The sequence below is a fragment of the Ailuropoda melanoleuca genome, chromosome 2 (assembly GCF_002007445.2).
Source record: "Ailuropoda melanoleuca isolate Jingjing chromosome 2, ASM200744v2, whole genome shotgun sequence".
NCBI classification, from domain to species: domain Eukaryota; kingdom Metazoa; phylum Chordata; class Mammalia; order Carnivora; family Ursidae; genus Ailuropoda; species Ailuropoda melanoleuca.
The window spans coordinates 3,591,960-3,612,032 of NC_048219.1; the positions used below are offsets into that span (position 1 = coordinate 3,591,960).

At 36.3% G+C, this 20,073-nt stretch overlaps 1 protein-coding gene across 5 annotated transcripts in view; it reads right to left on the reverse strand.

Moving 5' to 3' along the window:
• Positions 1-1,142: 1,142 nt before the first annotated feature.
• Positions 1,143-20,073, reverse strand: part of HNRNPR (heterogeneous nuclear ribonucleoprotein R) — a 34,122-nt gene continuing 15,191 nt past the window's right edge. For 3 of the 5 annotated variants that reach the window (XM_034646262.1, XM_034646253.1, XM_019802546.2), the window contains 6 exons: positions 16,100-16,276; positions 14,330-14,465; positions 11,461-11,675; positions 7,002-7,151; positions 4,790-4,911; positions 1,143-4,653 (listed from right to left, as the gene is read on the reverse strand). In XM_034646262.1, the coding sequence (XP_034502153.1) occupies positions 4,041-4,653; positions 4,790-4,911; positions 7,002-7,151; positions 11,461-11,675; positions 14,330-14,465; positions 16,100-16,276 (1,413 nt within the window). In that variant the 3' untranslated portion in view covers positions 1,143-4,040. The remainder of the gene's footprint in view (positions 4,654-4,789; positions 4,912-7,001; positions 7,152-11,460; positions 11,676-14,329; positions 14,466-16,099; positions 16,277-20,073) is intronic. The other 2 variants (XM_019802553.2, XM_034646269.1) reach the window with 1 other exon arrangement.

Sequence of the window (20,073 nt, forward strand, 5' to 3'; positions counted from 1 at the left end):
AAATTTCTTACCAACAATTCCACTGGTTATCGTCCCCAGCGAACCCCACCTAGCAAGTCGACATCATGACATGTCAGGTCAGGGCAGCCTCAACCTCGCTTCCCTGATAGTCAGGTGATAAAAGGAAGGAGTTAAAACAGGAAAAGTACACTTGCAGATTTCTGGATAACATCTGAAAATGGTTAAAAAACAAAAACAAAACAAAACAAAAAACCCAGAGCTTCTGGTAACCTCTAAATAAAAAATACATAAGTATGTATATTTAAAAAGAAAAAAAAACTATTCTAGAAAGATTAACAGTAACTACTTCAAATTAAATATTTATATTAATTACTGACCAATACATTAAATATGCAGTATTTTTAAGGCTTGGTGGTTGAATTTCAAAATTCAGAACTCATTGACAAACTTCTAGTACAAAAGTAAACATGCTTGGTTAGTGGATTTGTCATTCTGAATTCTCTAGTCAGTCACCCAATCCACGGGCTTACTCAGAACTAAGTTAACAGAAGCTCCCATTCTTAGAGAAACATAAACACACTTATAAATCCAGTGCACTCTTTCTATAAGGCTTTTTCTTAGCTGCTCACTTAAGAGATGCCACACAATAAGGGACAACACTAACATTTCTTCCACATATTTTGGTTGGTTTAAGAATACTGGATAGCTCAGTATAACAAAATTCTCTTTGAAAAATCAAAACTGCAAATTTTAACATATGTAGAAGTCTTTATAACTGACAAATAATAGCCTTATAGCAAGTATTTACTGGAAGGGTTTTGGATTTTACAAATAATACACAATTAATAAAACGTAGGTATGATTATCCAAATGGGCAGGAGGCAAATGATGTAATGAGTTTCCAGAATATTATGTGGCTTTATGCTAGGAATGGAATTTTATGTTCTTTCTCTTTTGGAATTTAAAATAGAATTTATTTTGATGCATGCTTATCTTTTTAAAAAGAGGGTTCACCTCCTAAGTCAGATTTCAAATGAGAGAAAAATTGTCTACTAACAGAAAGCATTGGGCTTTCTTATGCAGAATAACCCCAGTAACTGAGAAAACTGAAAAACAATTATGCTGAACTCTTTACTTAAAAAAACTAACTACAGAACCATAGTAACTCAATTTCCATATCAATTGATCAAATAAACTTGAATTTATTAGAAATCTGGCAACTTATTAGAACTTTTTTGCTTTTAAAAAATTAAAACACCGTCATTTAAATACATACATTTAAGCAACTGCTATAAATGAGTGATCAAATAAAAATTAGCATTCCATTATGGGGAAGGGGTATATTTAGGTCAGTTAGAAGGGTACCTACAAAGAGGCTGGCCTCAATATGAAGTAAATATATTTCCCAACACACATACTGTAGCAGGCTCATAAGTAAAAACAAATGAATTAGGTTGGGGAACAAAAAAGATGGCTTAAGAGCAGGAAATGAAATTTCCCAAAACTCATTTTAAAAGAAAATTCATTAAAACACCTAATGAAAATCTAAAATAAAGACCTCTTGAATGGACATTTTTCAGGTTTATGTATTAGATTGTTAGATTTATTTCTGTGAAAAATTAAGCTCTGAATCTATTTTCTCTGAATGCTGCTACAGCAACAGTTTACAAGATGTCAACAAGGGAAAAAGCTCTAAAGTGAGACTTACTGTTCAGAAAGTTGTTTTTCTGCAAAATAAAATAGCTACAAAAAACCTACATAGCAATATTAAAGGGACATCTCTTAGACATATTTTAATAGGTGAGAGTAAAATATTATTTGCAATTAAAGGAAAGGATTTTGACATGGAATCCAAGGTTTAGTCTTATGCTTGTGCTAGGGTTTATATTTTAGGATGGGTAGGGGAAGCACAATCAATTACTTTTTCAGAATCACTTCTTTACCCATTCCTAATTTTCTTCATGATTAACTTTGTATCTGGTAACATCTAATTTTAAAGAAATACAAACAAACCAAATTTTACTTGTAGATGCTTTCTTCTTTCCAAGAAAAATCAGGATTTTTTTAAGTCTAATTTGGGCTTTTAGTTAGGATAACTACAAATTGTATTTTCAAAGTTTAAAAACAGCATTTAAAGAATGTTTGGTGTCTTTACTTGCATACATGGGCATAAGAAAAGCAACTGAATCTAAGCTTTACCTAGTAGATACCCATGTTAATTTGGAACTACTATACAACAGACTACATAATTCCTTTATGAGTTTTCAAAAACACAAAAGGAGTATTAATAAGGCCTGTTAGCTTACTGAACTATATAAGTATACTTTTAAAGAGAAATGAAATATTAATTTTCTTACTTAAAAGAGAAGCCATGAAACCCAAAATATGATCTAAGCATGCTCATAAGGAATTGCTCATAAGGAATTATTAACTGGCTTATGATTCTGAGATCTACTACTGCTATCATAAAAGACACCAAACAGGAACAAAACACAAAATAAAGGTGTGCCCATTTTAATTATTCCCTAAATGGCTTATTTTTATAATTTAATTAAAAACATTTTAGACCCACCTAGAAGTAAAATGGAAGGGAAATTTTTATGATAATTTGAATGTGATCCAGACTTTTCTGTACTGTGAAGTTTGGATTCTTTTGTTCCTCTTACTCTCAAGCAAAACTGTCACTACAATAATTCAGAATTTCTAAAGGAAACAGGGAAATAGATGTCATAACTTGGCCAACAAAAACTTTAGCCAGGAGGGTAGTTAAAACATAAAAGAGATATTAACAGAAAGTCAGAAGTATGACTAGTGGATATTTTTAAGCCTCTCTTATAAGGCACGAGTGCTTCTCAAAGAAAATTTACATAGTGATAGGAAATTATATCCCTAAACCAGTAACTGAGGTGGTAGTCACGATCATGTACACTACAACTGAAGTTTAGTCCGCAGTGCAATTGACGCCACAGTACTAACATTTTTTCCTGTTATACATTCACTTATCCAGCAAATAAGGTCTTCAGGCAGCAAATTATCCTTTATAGAAAGAATGTGGGTCAAAAATAAATTGCAGTCTGCTTCCCCAACCCCATTTTATTTAACGCAAATTATCCAATGCCTGCAAGAATGTTCAAAAGCCTTTGAACCTGTTTTTATAAAAATAAAGGATAAAATTTCAAAATTAGAAGAGACTATGAAAGAACACCAATCAATAAAGTGCTATTTGGAATAAACACTAGAATTTAGACTAATCCTCAGTCTGATAGCCACGATACATATTGGAATAGACAAGAAATTTTGCATGAATTTGATCACTCACATAGGCAGTTATAATTTGAAAACAATATTCCTTGCAAAGGATTACGAATAAAATAATGTTTTAGGACACAATTGAATTTGAAATAGGTAATGTTTTGAATAGATTTTTTAGTTTTATTGAAATCTTACATGAACAAGAAATTGGAAATACAATCACATCAAAGAACAAATTGTCACGGCTTTGACGTTTAAGCCAAACAAATTTTGTAGGGCAGATTTCAAAAAGGTGTGAAGTTATAACAATTTAAAAACACAGTTAACCTACTTCTAGGAATGCAAAACATACAATCATAGGTTATTTTCAATACAAGAAAACTTAAATTTGTTTGCTTTAATTTCTTAAAACTACTAAGACAAAGCACTAGCTTGTATTTTTATTTACAGCATACTCCATACTCCTATGTAATCTATCCCAAATCCAAAAAAATGTAACTGTCCAAAACCAAAGGTTCTGCAAAATCATGATTTAACAGTGTGCTCAGCTTGTTTTTGAAGCTAAAAATGAAGCCTGAAACGATAAAAGCATTGTAACCCCCAGAATAAGGGAACTCTGCAAGCCCAATAATGTCCAAGAGCATTTATGAAAAGAGGAAAAAAAAATAAAAAGACTTGAGTATATATACAATAGTGATTTCTTCAGCCCAATACAAATGGCAGCAAACTGCTACTTAAAGATGAAACAGTTAAGCCAATTTTTTTTTGAAGAATGTAGATCTAGAGCCAATCGATCTTGCCAATATCATTTTCAAGCCCTCACTTGTCTATTTCCACTGTTGCCCATAAGTATCCTGATAAAATTCCTGGTTGTCATTATTGTAACCATAGTTACCAGAATAGTCACCACCTTGCTGAAGCGGCTGCTGAGCGATGGGTTGGGAACCCCAGTTCTGTTGGTTGTTGGTCTGACGGCGCTTGGAATCAGGTTGGTTGTACCCATCTGCCTTTCTCTTGCCTCCTACATTGCCCCCACGATTGCCCCGAGATCCACGGGAACCACGGCCTCTCTGCTGTTGTGCAGGACCCCCTCTGCCACCCCTAGAGCCTCTTGGTGGTCCCAAAGGTGCCCCCCTTTGTGAATAGCCAGCTCTACCTCTTGGAGGTGGTGCTCCCCGCCCCCTTGGTGGTGGTGGAGCACCTCGCCCTCCCCTTCCTCCTCCTCTTCCTCTTACTGCATAGCCATCATCATAGCCGTAGTAGGGATCTTCATAGCCTCCACGATAGTCGTGATAATCGTAACCATAGTAATCGTCATAGTAATCTTCATAGCCATAGTAATCTGGAGGGTAGCCATATCCACCTCTCCCCCCACCACGACCCCGACCTCTAATTGGAGGTGGCATACGAGGAGGAGGGTGATAGTAATAATCTTCATACCTAGCAATGGAGGGAAGGGAGAAAAGAAAAAACAAGTTAGCTTACTTCAAGACTATTCCTGAATTTTTTATTAAGTTGATCTCTATTACCAACTTATTCTTTGTTCAGAGATGTATTTACTAAAATATAGACTCACGCAGTGCTTCTGGAAGCCTGTCTAGCAGCTTGGCGCTCTTTCCTTTTCTTGTCTGGTGGCTTGGCTAAGACTATTTCAATTTCTTCCCCTTCTATTTCCTTGCCATTCATTTCATCCATGGCCTATACAAAATTACAAAAATAAATTTATTTTACAGGTAAAAATAGTACTTCAAGACATTATTACATAGACATACCTGTGCCATTTAATACAATTAATAAACAATTTACCTCACAACTATTTTAATTGGCAAAAGAATCTAGCCATGAAGAAAAAAATTCAAAGTACTTATTTCCCTCAATCTTACCTTCTTACATGTAAGATTATATTGAAAATAAAACTGATGTCCTACTCTTATATTTAAAAAGACAAAAGGGCTTACAGAGCCGCCTATCACTGTTTCTTACTTCCAAATAACTAACCCCTCAAGGTTGAGCCATACCAAAGAAGCAAATCCACATCTGGGAAAAGTGCCATAATTAACACAAACTTTTCAGGACTCAAATTTTAAAATAAAAACATGGCATTCAATATGTAAATCTGAAACTGCTCTTCCATAAAAATCTTAAAGATTTGAAAAACAAATGAGGTTACTGAATGAGGTTATCAGTGAAACTGAACAAGATACCGACCAAAAAATGCCTAGGCTTCCCCAACACTTCACCTAGAACATACTTCACCTGAACAGTTAAGAGCAGAGCCCAGAACAGGACTAATGAAGACTTGAATATTCACCTGGAAAGCAGTAATCAAAAGCATCCTATGCTCTAGCCCTTTATCTGTGTTGTTCACCTAACAGCCTCTGCCATACATCCAAGTTCAAGTAACTCAGTAACAAAATATCACACCTCCTCGCCACAGCCTTTCTGCTTCCCTACACAACCTTCTCCTCTCTGGACAAACAGAATAAAATGCCCCATCCATAAAGAACATTCAGAGATTTACAAGCATGTAGACAAAGATTAAATCAGTCCTCCTCTACATGCTAACTGCTCCCCTTTACCACATTAGCTTTTGGCTACTTCACCTAAAGCAACTAAGTAAGTCCACAGAAGCTTCCCAGTTGCTGACATATTCTGTAATTTCACAGACTTCTTTGGCAACCCACCCTACCAGTTTTTATACTTCTTTTCAATTAGAGACAACCAGTTATTTAGTAACAACTGAATGAAAAGGAGTATTTTGAAGGTATGAATTAGTTATCCGTGTTTCATACCACTGGCAATTTCAGAAACCAAGCATTAAATTACGCACTAAGCTGTGAATTTTATAAGCAATGCCATCTCACCAATTAGCTTTCATCAAAAAGCAAACCAATAAATTCTAACTAGTCCAAAGATTCTATAAGGCACACTTTAAAGCAAATATCCCGAGCAAGAAACAGAAATTGCTCAAATTAGAAGGGGCACCATCCCAACAGACCATGCAAAAAAAGGACCAGGCCTGAGTGAGTCCCTGTGGATTCTGAACCCACTTTCCCAAATACATAAAAAAGCTTTTGTTAAGTGTTTTGCTTCTCTCCCCCACTCGGAAATGTGAGAGGAACAAGAAACTACAAATTTTACCCATGAAAGATCCATTCTCGGCAGAAAACACTTACCCACTAGCCACCACATGAAAATACTTTTTTCACACTTTTCAATACTATCATCAAATTGACTATTATATGCAAGATCTCTAACAACTACTGAAACCAGCAACACAGTTAATACTATTAGAATTCTGCAATGACTGAAGAAAGGCAAATCTATGAAGAACTAACCACTCTCTCAGAACCAATCTGCTGAATTCGATATGCTGTGCTGTGTGTGAAGTCATGTACGCTGCTCTGGGTCTTTCACAGGCCCACAAACCAAGGTAAACAAAGCAGTTATAATACGACTCGTTACCTGTTTACCATGTATAGCAGCTCATTACTATACCCTGCAGTGTTTCCAGGACATCATGCTATCAGATCTTAGGTTGACAAAAACAATACAGAAATTAAAAATAACTTGCCTGAAATCACAAACCCAGTTAGTAATAATCAGGCTTTGAAATATGAAATCTTACCTGTTACACTACTACCACTTCACAGATTATTAAAAGAAAGTTCCAAGTTTGGCAAAAGCTGAAAACCAATTTTATTTCAGTTTTTAAAGTCATTTTATGTGTTTAGCAAGTTTCAACAACAAAATTCAAATATCAAGAAGCAAAATTTCAAAATCTCTACCTTAACAGCTGCTCCTCTGTCTTCAAAATGAACAAATGCATAATCTTTCAACTTCTTCACTCGTTCGAGTTTTCCAAATTCAGAAAATGACTTTTCCAGTATTTCTTCTGTCACTGTAGTAGCCAAGTTTCTCACAAATAAAACTTTCACCTAATACAACAAATACACAAAATTGGCATTGGCTACTCGATGTTAGCTGAAGTCTTACGTTAAAGTATTCTTTCTATGCTCACAACAGGCTTTCCTTCTCAAAAACATTAAATAATAAAGGCGCATCATAGAAGTATAAAAATTGCCAAGAAAATTATTCTGTCAGTTACCAACTTCTATAGGTTATCGGTTCCTTCTCCTGCCCTGTCATTAAAGTAACTACCACTGGGGTGCCTGGGTGGCTCACTCAGTTAGGTGTATACCTTTGGCTCAGGTCATGATCCCGGGGTGCTGGGATCGAGCCCTACATCGGACTCCGCTCAGCGGGGAGCCTGCTTCTCCCTCTCCCTCTGCTGGTACCCCCCACTTGTGCTCTGTCAAATAAATAAATTCTTTAAAAAAAATTTTTTTTAAATAAATAAATAAAAATAAAGTACCTAACACTGTGAATAGAGCCTCCAAGGAGCCAAAAGGTAATTAGTTAATTCACAAATTTAACAGGACCCTAAGTACCAACTGAAAACAACATGTTTTGGGGTTTTGCTCCCCCCAGAACTGAGTAAGCTAATTCTAAAGTTTGTATGAAAAAATAAACAAGAATAGTCAGAAAAGAAAAAATAAAAACAAAATTCAGAGACTAGCCCTAACAGATACAACAAACTATAATGCTTAAATCACTATAGTGTTCACCTGGATAAAAATAAAACTTGGGGGGGGTGCCTGGCTGGCTCAGAGAGGCATGTGACTCTTGATCTCAGGGTCGTGAGTTCGAGACGCATGTTGGTTGTAAAGATTACTTAAAATCTTAAAAAACAAAAGTTGGATTCAGACCTCAGACTATATACCAGGATAAACTCCAAATAGAGAAAAAATTTTAAAAGGGGTGAACAGGGGTAGAGATGGGGAGAGACTGAAAAATATTAGAAGAAAATAAAGGTGGGCACCTAGGTGGCTCAGTTGGTTAAGCATCTGCCTTCGGCACAGGCCCTGATCTTGGGGCACTAGGACTGAGCCCAGCACGGGGCTCTCTACTCAGTGGGGAGCCTGCTTCTCCTCCCCCCTCTGCCTGCCACTCCCCCTGCTTATGCTCGCTCGCTTTCTGTCAAATAAATAAAATCTTAAAAAAAAAAAAAAAAGAAAAGAAAAGGTAATTCCTTTACGTAACATTGTTCCAAGGAAGGTTTTGTAATTTAAAATCTATTATATAAAGGAGTGATAAAATTCAACTACTAGAAATAAATGGCTTTCACGTGGCAAAAAATGCCAGAAGTGGAGCCAAAAGACAAATGACTTCTACCACAAAGAGTTAATCTCTATTTTTTTATATCAGAGCTCCAGAAAATAAGAAAAAGCTCAATGGAAAACTGAATAGAAAGATATGCAAAATTCATGAATACGAGGTTCATACAAAGAAACACAAATGGCCCTTCACCATATTAAAAACTTAAACCCATGTATAGTAAAAGAAGCAAATCATAATGGCTTTGAGATATATCATTTACTAGACTGGCAAAATCCAAAAATATGATCATACACTATTTTGACAAGGATGATGAAAGTGGGCCCCTTGTGTTTTGCTGGTGGGAGCGTAAAACGGTACAGGGGAATATGGCAATATCTTAATAATTACAGATGCATGTACTCTGTGGCCCACAAGTCTATCTCTGAGAATCTATCCTACAGATACACCCGCACTTTTATCAACTAACAAGATACAAGCTCATTCACCACAGTATTGTAATAATAAAAGATTAGAAACAACCCAATGCCCAGCCACGTGAATACAGTATAGTATATTCACACAACGGAATATTACGTAGCCATAAAAAAATAAGTAAGGCTCTAAGAGCGGATATGAAGAGACTGCCAAGATACACTATTGATAAGGCATTTTTTCCCTTTTTTACACCTCTGAAATAAGGATCCAACTTATAGTCAATGTCACATGCACTGTGTCATAATTTAACTGGCAACATTTAATAATTTCTTAGTGGTACACATAATAATGGTATACTACCTTAGAGCTAATGAACTAGGATAGTGAATAAAGCAAATACAGATCAGTGAACGCAATAGGTTACCTGTAACCACCATATAAAAAGTCGGGAGAGTTAAGAATAAATACTCATATTTGCCTGTATCTGCCTAAGAAAGCACCAGGAGATAAACTAGAGACTACCAAAACTGGGTGTGTATTGGGGACAAGGGAACACAGCAGATGGAGCTAGGTAGAAGTGGGACTTCTTTGTCTGTACCTTTCCAAGTAATTGTGATTTTTGAACTAAGGAACCATACTACATATTCAAAGAAAAAAATTAGCACATCCACTGAACAAACTGTTGCCTCAGATAAATGGGTATATGAATAAAAATTATTAGGGTGAAGGTATTAATTCAAGGGGGGAATCTAACACTGTCCACCACCACCCTCTTTATTTTTGCAGTGTTGGCATAGAGATCAAACTCTACAGTATGCAGGCCTGTTTATTCACTTTTTTTTTTTTTTTTAAAACTCAACACAGATCTTTTATTCTTTTTTGAGATGAAACCAAAACACACTATATAAAAATTACTTGTGGAAAGTTTATTTAAAACATTCAATAGGAAAAAAGCCCCCTTCAGAAAGATACATGCAGGCTCTTAGGTTTTGGTTGATTATAAAATTGACCCAACTTGGCAAAAAAAAATCTTCAATGAATTAGAACACTGATAATGTTAACAGCAGAAGGGTAGAACACCAACCTCCCAATTTAGAAAACAATAAAGGAATCAGTATAGTCAATCAAATTTATTGAATCAGTATTATTCAAGTTTACAGAGGCCTTCTTTTCATTCTGAAAATTGTTTATGATCCAGGAAGAATAGTCCCAAGAATAAAATGTAGAGGTCTTCTAACCCTATAAAAGTTTAGGATGCATTTCAATCTGAAAGGTTACAAGAGGTATGTGAAAAGTACTGATGAACAAATCACCAGCTATACTATACTTTAGTTTTCTGAGAATTTTATTCGCCTCTCTTAATGTGTAATATATCTATACTGATATTTTAAACATGTTTTTACAGAAAAAGCAATACAAACTCTACTCAGTTTCTTTCTACAAGGCAGTTCAAAATTATAAGGGTTCTTAAAAGATTTATCCAACTCCAATAAAATAGATGACATCCAAGTTCAATAGGTTTGCCCAAAGTCACAATTTTATTAGAAGAAACAAATGGAATTAAAATCAAGTTAGTAAAAAATAAAAATAAAGAAAATCAGAGCTATTTAAATTCCCAGTCCCTTTCTTTAACACAAATCTATTCAAGGAATATAAGAAACAGACACTGAGCAACACATCTGAGAGCCTCTCTGGTTCATCCTCAGTCATCTTCTCTAACCCAAAGATGTCTCTGCCTACAGAACTTGACCACACTGGTATAAACTGGGGCTCTCCTCCAAACTAATTAGAGTGAAGACTACCCGCTCAGAACCTGGAATAAAAAGTTTTAGAGAAAGATTTCTCAGTCTAGGAGAATTCAACCACTAATTTATGGTCATCACAGAGTTGCTGCCTTACCAAGAAGGGAAGCGACACACCAAAATACTCAAAAATTCACTAAAAACAGCAGAGATGCAACTCTGATGAGTCCCTTCAATTCCAGGAGTCACCCAAAGGAAAGCCTAACAATCAGGACTCATGGCACCATTATGTACCAGACAGAGATCACAACAATGCAAGTATAAGGCTTAGGAGAAAAGTGAGGGCCTGCCACAGGACCCGCCATGTGTATTTTGCCACCATCACGTAACAGCAAACATGATAACCCTTTGCGCCTTTCTTCATGGAGATGACAGTCTAAGGGAGCTTAATCATTAAATTAAAAAGACGAAAAAGAAAAAGAAAAATCAGCTATATATCTAGGTAAAATATTATCAATGGCAATGTAATAAAAGTCATTGTATGGTCAATGAAGATTGCAAATCATAATCTCCAAAAATCATTACTTCTGTCTTTATTCAACAAGACCCTGTCTTTTTTTATACCTCTGTATCCCTCCTAGTGCCTAACACTAAACAAATTCTCCATGTATATGGAAATACTTAAAGGAATTTCATTTCAGTTCCTTTTGCACATTTAATCTCCAAGAAAAGGGATGATTAATATAACTTCTAGATACCCAGACTGACTGTTAAGTTTGGTATTAAAGCAGATCCTAGAATTAAGATCAAGAGCTATAATCTCTATCACAAAACTTTTAAAAGTTGAGCTTTACTCTGAGTACAAAATTTAAATAATAATCTCACTCCCATCCCAAGCAACTGCATTTACCTTAGCCATGACTTCTGGATCTGGTTCTTCCACAGGGTCAGCCCATTCAACTGTAACTACATTTCCCCATACTTTTACTTTTCCACTCATCAGCCGGCGTCTGGCTTGTGCTGCTGACTTGTGATCCTCATATTCAAGGAAGCAGAACCCCCGATTCTTCTTTTTGTCATCGGGTTGATGATAGAGAATAACGTCCACCAAACCCTCTGTTAAACCAACAGCCAGATATATAAGCCAAAAGCATCCACCACACATCTAGCGATTAGGCAGACCTAAATCCATTTGCCGAAGAGCAAAAAAATATTGAAGAAGCCTCAAAATGATTCCCTAATTACCTAGTAGACAATTAAATCAGCATTGTTAGATACGGGTTGTGAAACAATATTTTATGTTCCTTTTTAATTTTGGAGGGGTCCTGAGGGTACAGCCATAAACAACAGGTCCAGTTACTGTATTCTGATGTATAACGTTCTACCATATTTTCGAGTGTTTAGATATAACATGACCTTGTAATTTATGAAAACACTACCAAGGAATTTAAAAACCAAACTATTAATATAAATTCAAAAGAACTTACATTCAACCAAGTAATCGTAACCAAAAATCATCCTTGGATCTAACTTAAAAGTTACTATTTTTACCAAGAATGAAAATGATTGCTGGGGCACCTGGGTGGCTCAGTCGGTTAAGCGTCTGCCTTCAGCTCAGGCCATGGTCCCGAGGTCCTGGGATTGAGCCCCACGTCGCTCCCTGGTCAGCGGGGAGTCTGCTTCTCTCTCTCCCTCTTCCTCTGCCCCCCACCCCCAGCTCATGCCGAATCTTTCATGCTCTCTCTCAAATAAATAAATAAAATCTTAAAAAAAAAAAAAAAAAAGATTGCTAAATATTGGTGTCCCTCTGGTCTTAGTCCTGTGCTCTCATCTTTCCACATATGTTCTAAGTAATATCAGCTAGTTGGTACTTTTAAAAGCTATCTATATCTTTAAAAATGCTTACATTTTATTTCTAGCCCACACTTGAACACATTTCAAATTCAGCATGTCCAAAATCGCAGTCACCGCTCCCCAAATCTGTCTTCTCTACTTTCATATCTAACAAATAGTACCACCTCCAGGTTCTCAAGCCAGAAATTAAAGCCTCATTCTTGGATTTCTTCCTTTACTTCCCTACCCAATTCAGAGCCCATCTACTTCTTTCCACCTTCACGACTATTACCCTAAGTCCAATCTTCTATCCAGACTACTGTGATAGCCTCAACTAATTGATTAGCTTCTACTCTTAAGCCCCTCTAAACCATTATCTATATGGCAGGAGAGATAATATTCTGTAAACATGAAACAGATGTTACTCCCTGCTTGAGACCTTTAAATACCTTCTCATTCTACAAAAATTGAATCTAAACTCCTTACAAGGTCCACAAAAGCCTTGCCTAATTCATCTAATTCTACCCTTAATTCTACAGTAATTTGAACAGTGCTGGCCTCCCTCAGTTCCTGTAAAACACCAAGCTCTTCTTGCCTCAGAGACTTGGCATGTGCTGCCCTCTTGGAACGCACACCCCTCTGCTCTTCGTATGCTACATCCTCCTCATTCTTCGCTTCTTGTGTGAAATGTCATCTTATCAGAAAAGCCTTCCATAACCATCACAACAGGGATAACAGCTATTCTTCAGCTAAGTATCCTTTATTTCCCTCTTCTCAGTGCTTACCACAAATATTTAATTTTTTTGTCTTATCTCCTTTCCCAGAATGTAAGCTCTACAAGGGCAAAAAACAGATCTTATTCACCATTGTATCCCAGCACATAGCACAATGCCACCACTTTAATAGGCACTGGATAAACACCTGCTGAAGGAATGAATAAATGGGTAAGAAGTCAGAAAGGAGCTGACAGGTAATAAAGTGATGAGGTCAAAGAACTGCACCATCTAGAGCATGTGACCGACACAACTGTAATGGGTAGTGGCAGTGGTTACGACAAAGTAGAACGCTAGAAATCAAGATTTTGGAGTGAGCAGAATTTCTGGCAGCAAGATCCAGAATGTGATCTGGATGTGGGGGAGCTGAAGTAAAGAACCAGAGATGAGGTGGTCAAAAAATTAGGAGGCTAGGGGATTGGACAGTCATCCACGTACATGTTAAAGGTACTACAAATAAGTGAATTTAGGGCAGAAGAAAAAGACTATGAGCCAAAAGCAATCTTCAATTAATGAAAGGCTGACTCCAGAAGAGCAATGGATGACAGCATCAAGGAAGGAGAAAGGACAGTTTATCTGGAGGACAAAAACATGGTTTTTATGAGAAGTAATGGTCTAAATCAGTGTTTTTTAAACCTTGGCTAGCATGAGTGTATCTCTACCCACGTTTAAAAAAAAAGAAACAGGAGAAACAGGAGACATCACACTAAATCATGTAAAATAAGTGAAAGTACAGTTTTGTTAAATTTGTTTCAGTTATAAATGTAGATAGCCCTGTGATGTAAAATGTACTTCTCCATCAATTCCAGGGATTTAGAATTGGAAATTTTGAAAAATCTGATCTAGACAAGGCAACAGGAAGGAAGAGGATAAGAACTCTCATCCTCTTGGCCCTAAAGCACACTGACTGTCGGGAAGCCTTTACTGGAGGGCTACAAGGGAAAGACTGGCAAAAGCTAAGAATCAATTAAGGCACAGAAGTAAGGGGACATTCCAAGAAATTATGAATATAAGGGAACATGCTTAGACCAAACCACTGTAAAGCAAAAAGGCAATTTATAGACACTGAAGATTTGAATTTTTAGATTAATATACACTTCTTTTTTTTTGTACTTATAAATAGTACCACAGATTTCTCAAAACTAACTTCTACTAAATACATTTTTGTTTTACCTGTGACTTTACTGAATTCTTCCAGTATGTTTTCCTTAGTCTTATTCTTCGGAATTGATCCAACAAAAAGCCTGTTGTTTGCCACAGAAATGCACACTCCAAGGTGTTTACCAGGGCGAATTTCATAGCTGTCACACTGCAAGGGAGAAAAGAACCAGATACCCCACAACCATCCCAAACTCAGGACAACTGAACTCAATCTAAAAAATTCAACGATATAAGGTCAAATACTTCCTGATTCACAAACTCACCAAGTTCCCTGATGCTTACCATTCTAAAAATGTGTATTTTAAAACTTGTTATGGCCTCTCATCTTAGTTTGGTTTTGTTAACTTTCACTGCTCTTCTGGGTATAAATGACTCAGTTATTCACTTTATTTTTTAAAATACTTTATATCATATTTCAGTGTTATCTATCTGAGAAATTTTCCAGAGAATTTCAGAAAAAGTACCCAAGACTGATCATTCAGGATCCTTGGAGATAAAATTAGATACAGATAAGCCAAAAGCAAAGTAACAACAGAGTCACAACTATCCATAATCAGTAAAAAGAAATTCAGAAGAACTTCACATTCTACACAAAACACAGTATTCTGAAGGTATACATGAAAAGTTTTAAACTGCATATCAAACACAATACCTTCAATATTATATAAAATGATAGGAAATAAAAAAGGCTTTATTTAAATCACTATGGCCATAGTTTCCTTGATAAACTTTAGCTTCTTAGGCTTTAACATTACTTACCCATTAACTTACTACAAGATATGTGATTACTAAAAAATAAAAATCATCCACACGTTGCCAAAAATGAGGAAATAAAGCTTTGAAAATTTCTCAATAAAAACAAGTTGGAAGGAAAAGTTCTTAATAAAAACTAAAATCTGGGTCAAGCTAGAAGTGGAACTAATTTAGAAGTGACTAATGAAACCAAAAGCCCTGGTGAAAGAGGTAGGTACCCATTCTATAAGGACTGGAACTAGACAAAGTGAGGCTTTTCAATGTCTGGGAAGAGTATGCAGAACAGTGCCACGGCTATTTTAAGTTACTGAGATGGCTGTACCGACACAGGCATGAAGGATATTTCTCATTTGCAGAACTGTTACAACTACAAATACTACTATTACTACTAGGAGCAGTAGTATTGTACTACGAAGTACAAAGGGTAAAAGAGAGTTACTAGATTACAGAAGATGGGCTATAGAATAGTTAAAAAGGAGAGAAAAGATTGAGGACAGAGAAGACTGAAGGGCCTGAAAACAAAATACAGAAATGAACAGGCATATACTTAGGAAATAAATTGTATGATTAGGTTGTGACAAAAATAAAAGAGTCTCAATCATTTCCCGAATTGTGTCCTAAAAGTCACTGTCCCCCAGTTATGTTCTCCGGGATCCATCCCAGCCTTCATTACACTTTTAAGAATCTTGTCCTAAAGTTTAACAGTAACAATTCACATCTTTTTGCCTAAAATCCAGAGAGAACTGCAGAAGCCAAATATTCAAATGAAGCTTTAGATACTAACCAATCTAATAAATAACTTACTAGAATTCTGGGAGACTTTCTCTAACACATTATTTCTTGGGTATTTTCATTCTTTTTTACTTTTATAATCAGAATAATAGAGGAAAAGAGCAAAGGTCACATATCAACTTTATCAACATCTAACCATGCAAAGCAAAAACTGAAGAAAATGAAACAATGTTAACTGCAAACATTTTTAAATGAGGTGATTTGCCACTAGACAATGGGTATTTGTTTATCACATACCAGTTTAACAGCTTCCTGTGCAGCTTCCTTTCCACAGAAGGTGATAAATGCATACCCTCTGTTCTGACCAGACAGTGGATCCATCATAAGACGTAGATCCCAAATGGGACCAGCCTTTTCAAAAAGGGGTACCAACTCATCCTCATATAAATCTCTTGGTATTTTACCTACAAAGACCTGAAATAAAATCTTTGTATTAGAATCCCAATGTAAGTAAGCATTTTAGAGCCATAAAGCCCAACAACCTTTCTTCGAAGGGGCTAGGGGCACAAAGATGGTTAAGGAGGAATGAGGACAATTTGAATCTTTAGGAGTTAACCCTGATGTTTATTGTAACGACCTTAGGATCACTAACAAAGAACAATATTCTATGCTGAAAAATGGAAACTGATTAATAAGAGTGTGCAAAATCTGCACAAACAACTCTAAATTCTTTAGTTTCTCTTTTTCTCACGAAAACACAGAATAAAGGATACATGTATGTAACTTTGGGAAATATGGTATCTGCATTTTTATAAAAACAATAATTGAATAAAGACGTTTTCTCAACTCTAGGGGTGCCTGAGTGGCACAGTCAGCTGAGTGCCCAAATCTTGATTTCGGCTCAGGTCATGATGTCAGTGTCGTGAGATCGGGCCCTGTGGCGGGCTCCATGCTCAGCATGGAGTCTGCTTAAGTTTCTCTTTCTCTCGCCTTCTGCCCCTCCGCCCCACATGCGCTCTCTCTCTCCCCCTCAAATATGTAACTTTTTAAAAAAGTAATTATTAAAAAAATTATGTAACAAGGATTCAATTATAATATACAATAAATTAAAATTAAACAATCAAAAATCTTCTCAGTATTTAATATCAGACCACAATTTCTTCAAGCTTCCACCATGTCAGCAACATTAAAGACAATCTTTTACGTTCAAACATTTGCAATCCGCATGCAGTCTTTATTTAAAGATTTATTAATTTATTTAAGAGAAAGGGAGACAATCTCAAGCAGACTCCCCACTGAGTAGGGAGCCAGACACAGGGCTTGATCTCACGACCCTCACTCAGATCATGACCTGAGCCAAAACCAACAGTGGGACATTTAACTGACTGAGCCACCCAGGCGCCCCCACACACAGCCTTAAAGAGTAAGTCAGTGTCTACATTACAGATGAATTTTCTTTTTTTTTTTTTAAAGAATTTTTTTTATTTATTTGTCAGAGAGAGAGAGCGTGCGCGCACAAACGGGGAGCGACAGGCAAAGGGAGAAGCAGGCTCCCTGCTGAGCAAGGAGCCCAATGTGGGACTTGATCCCAGGACACTGGGATCATGACCCGAGCCAAAGGCAGATGTTTAACCCACTGAGCCACCCAGGTGTCCCTGGAGATGAATTTTCGTGAAACTCATCTACGTCAACATTTCATATTTTGAAAAATGACCTGATAAATGAAACAGCAATTCAAAAGATGCCCAAATTATTACCGGATATTAAGTTTCTGACGTTAAGCTCTGTAACTGTGCTAAGACAATCCTTTTCAAAGTAATTAGATTTACCTTCACTGTTGTCTGGTAAAACTTCTTTTGAATCCCTAGGAGCATTCTCACACAACAGCTATTCAATCCTTCTGTCTCCTTAAAGCCTCCAATCTTCATTCACTAAGTCATTCCAAGGAGATCATGTGGAACAGTCAGTGGTTTCCTCATATTCTTTCCTCTCAGCCTTAAAACTTTCTCAGAATCTATTTCTACTTCTTCATATCTCAGAAAAAGAGATTTCTTTCCTTTCCAAGGTTAACTTCTTAACCATAATAACTAAGCCCATTTCTTCACACCACTTTCTCCTGGAAATAACTGCCAACTTTTACTTCTTCGACTCTCTTATTTTGCTAAGTACAATCCTTCCAAACATGCCAAATCTCCCACAACAAAACAATATGCAAAAAAAAAAAAAAGAAAAGAAAAGAAAGAAACATTTACCCATTTATCTTTCCTCTCACTTTCAAATGTTTTGAACACATGGCCATGTCTGTTTTATTTCACTCATGCAGTTATTCAACCCATCTACCATACCCTTAGTACTGTGCAGCTACAAAGTGTAAGACATCTAAGGCATCATTTGAGCAATATCCCTACAGAACCATATTTCTAACAAAAACTCACTCTGAAGAGCCCTTGGCATCTATGCCCTCCAACTACAACACTGGCTTCTTCCTCTAACAACACTAAGCTGCATGCCCAAATGTCACTAATGGACTTCAAATGACTTAATTCAAGTCTTTTTTCCCTCAGTCTTATCTTCCTTCTCGGTAAGCGATAACATTGGTGATGTTGCCTCCTAAAAATTCTCTTCCCTTTAATTTTTAGAATCTTCCACTAGCCTGGTCTTTTTACCTTTAATTATTTCTCTATCCTTTCCATAGTCATTCTTCTATTCACCTAATAACAGTCTGCATATTTCCCAAAATTATCACTCTATCTCATCTTCCCTGTATTTCCTTCACTTCCAAAGATCATATCCATCCCCCAAGTCCATATCTATACAGTCATCTCTCACACCTACATCCTAAAACCTCATTTTATACTTCCAACTGCATTTGGAAGCATTTCCTCTTGGTTGTCCTAATTTTACCTCAAATCATCAATAAATAGCAATGTCATTTTTTTGTTTTTTGAATATAAATGTATATATAGATATGAATGACTGTGTATGTGAATAGTGCCAACAGTGATTTATCAATGCGTGAAAAACTGTTCTAACTTATTCTTTTTCTTTAATTATATTTCCTAAATATTCTACCATAGATATAATAGATTTGTAACAAATGTTTTTTTTTTCCCAAAAATCAAAGTGAGTAAAACCAACCCTTGTCAACCAGCTCCTTTGATTTTCTTTATTTCTCTTGGAGAACATAATTTCTGCTGCTCCCTCCACCCCTCAAGATGACCAAGGAAATAATTCTTTCATAAACAAAAATCTCAGCTATTTTGAATCCCTCCCATTCCTAACCACACCCAATTAATCTTCTAAGTATCAGCCTGAAGTTGTTCCAATAAATAATACCTAGCCTACATAGCAACTGATTTCCAACCTACTCATAGAACTTGTCCTAACTTTTCATGAGACATGGAATTCCATATACCTTGATCTCATATGCCATGTATTTTCTAAGTTCTAGAGATGCAGTGATTACCACAAACAAGGTCTGAACATTCATGAGGCTTATATACTACTGATATAGACAAAAATTTTAAAAAATAAAAATGATTTCAAGAGGTATTAAAGGCTAAGACAAATAAAAGCAAGGAAAGGGAATACATGAGGAGGAAGAGGCTGTATTTTAATTAGGAGGGTGTCCCTAAAGAGGTAAATTTGAACTGAGACCTAAGGTAGAAAATTAAATTTATGAGAAAGAGCATTCCAAGGTAAAGAACAACTACAAAAAGATAGGAGCACACTTGATGTATCTGATGAACAGCGAACAGGACAGTGACTGGAAAAAAAGATCCACATAGGAGACAGTGTTGAGATAGAGAAAACAGGGGCCAGATTAAGTTAAACCATGTTAGGAGTTTGCATTTTACTCCAAATGTGTTGGGAAGATATCAGAGGGTTCTGAGCAGACAAGTGACTAGGTATGACATGTTCTAAAGGGTTGGCAGCTAAGTAGAAGATGGATGGTATGGAGAAACAGGCTGCAGTCAGGTTCCCAAGGCAATCCAGGCAAGGGACGATGGCGGCAGAGTAATAGGTTGATAGCTACAAAGGTACGGAAATTTTGAGAAATAGTTAAGTTTTAAGTTATATTGGATTCAGGTCTACATTTTAGTTACTTTGAGCAAGTTTCTTAACCAGTGAGTCTCAGTATCTTCATATGGGAATAACACCATCCAAACAGTTCAACTTCCATGTGAGCAGACAGCCCACATCTTGTTCCTCATTTTACTCCCAGTTTAAACACAGTGCCTGGAACAGAACAGCTGCTCATCTTTGATGAA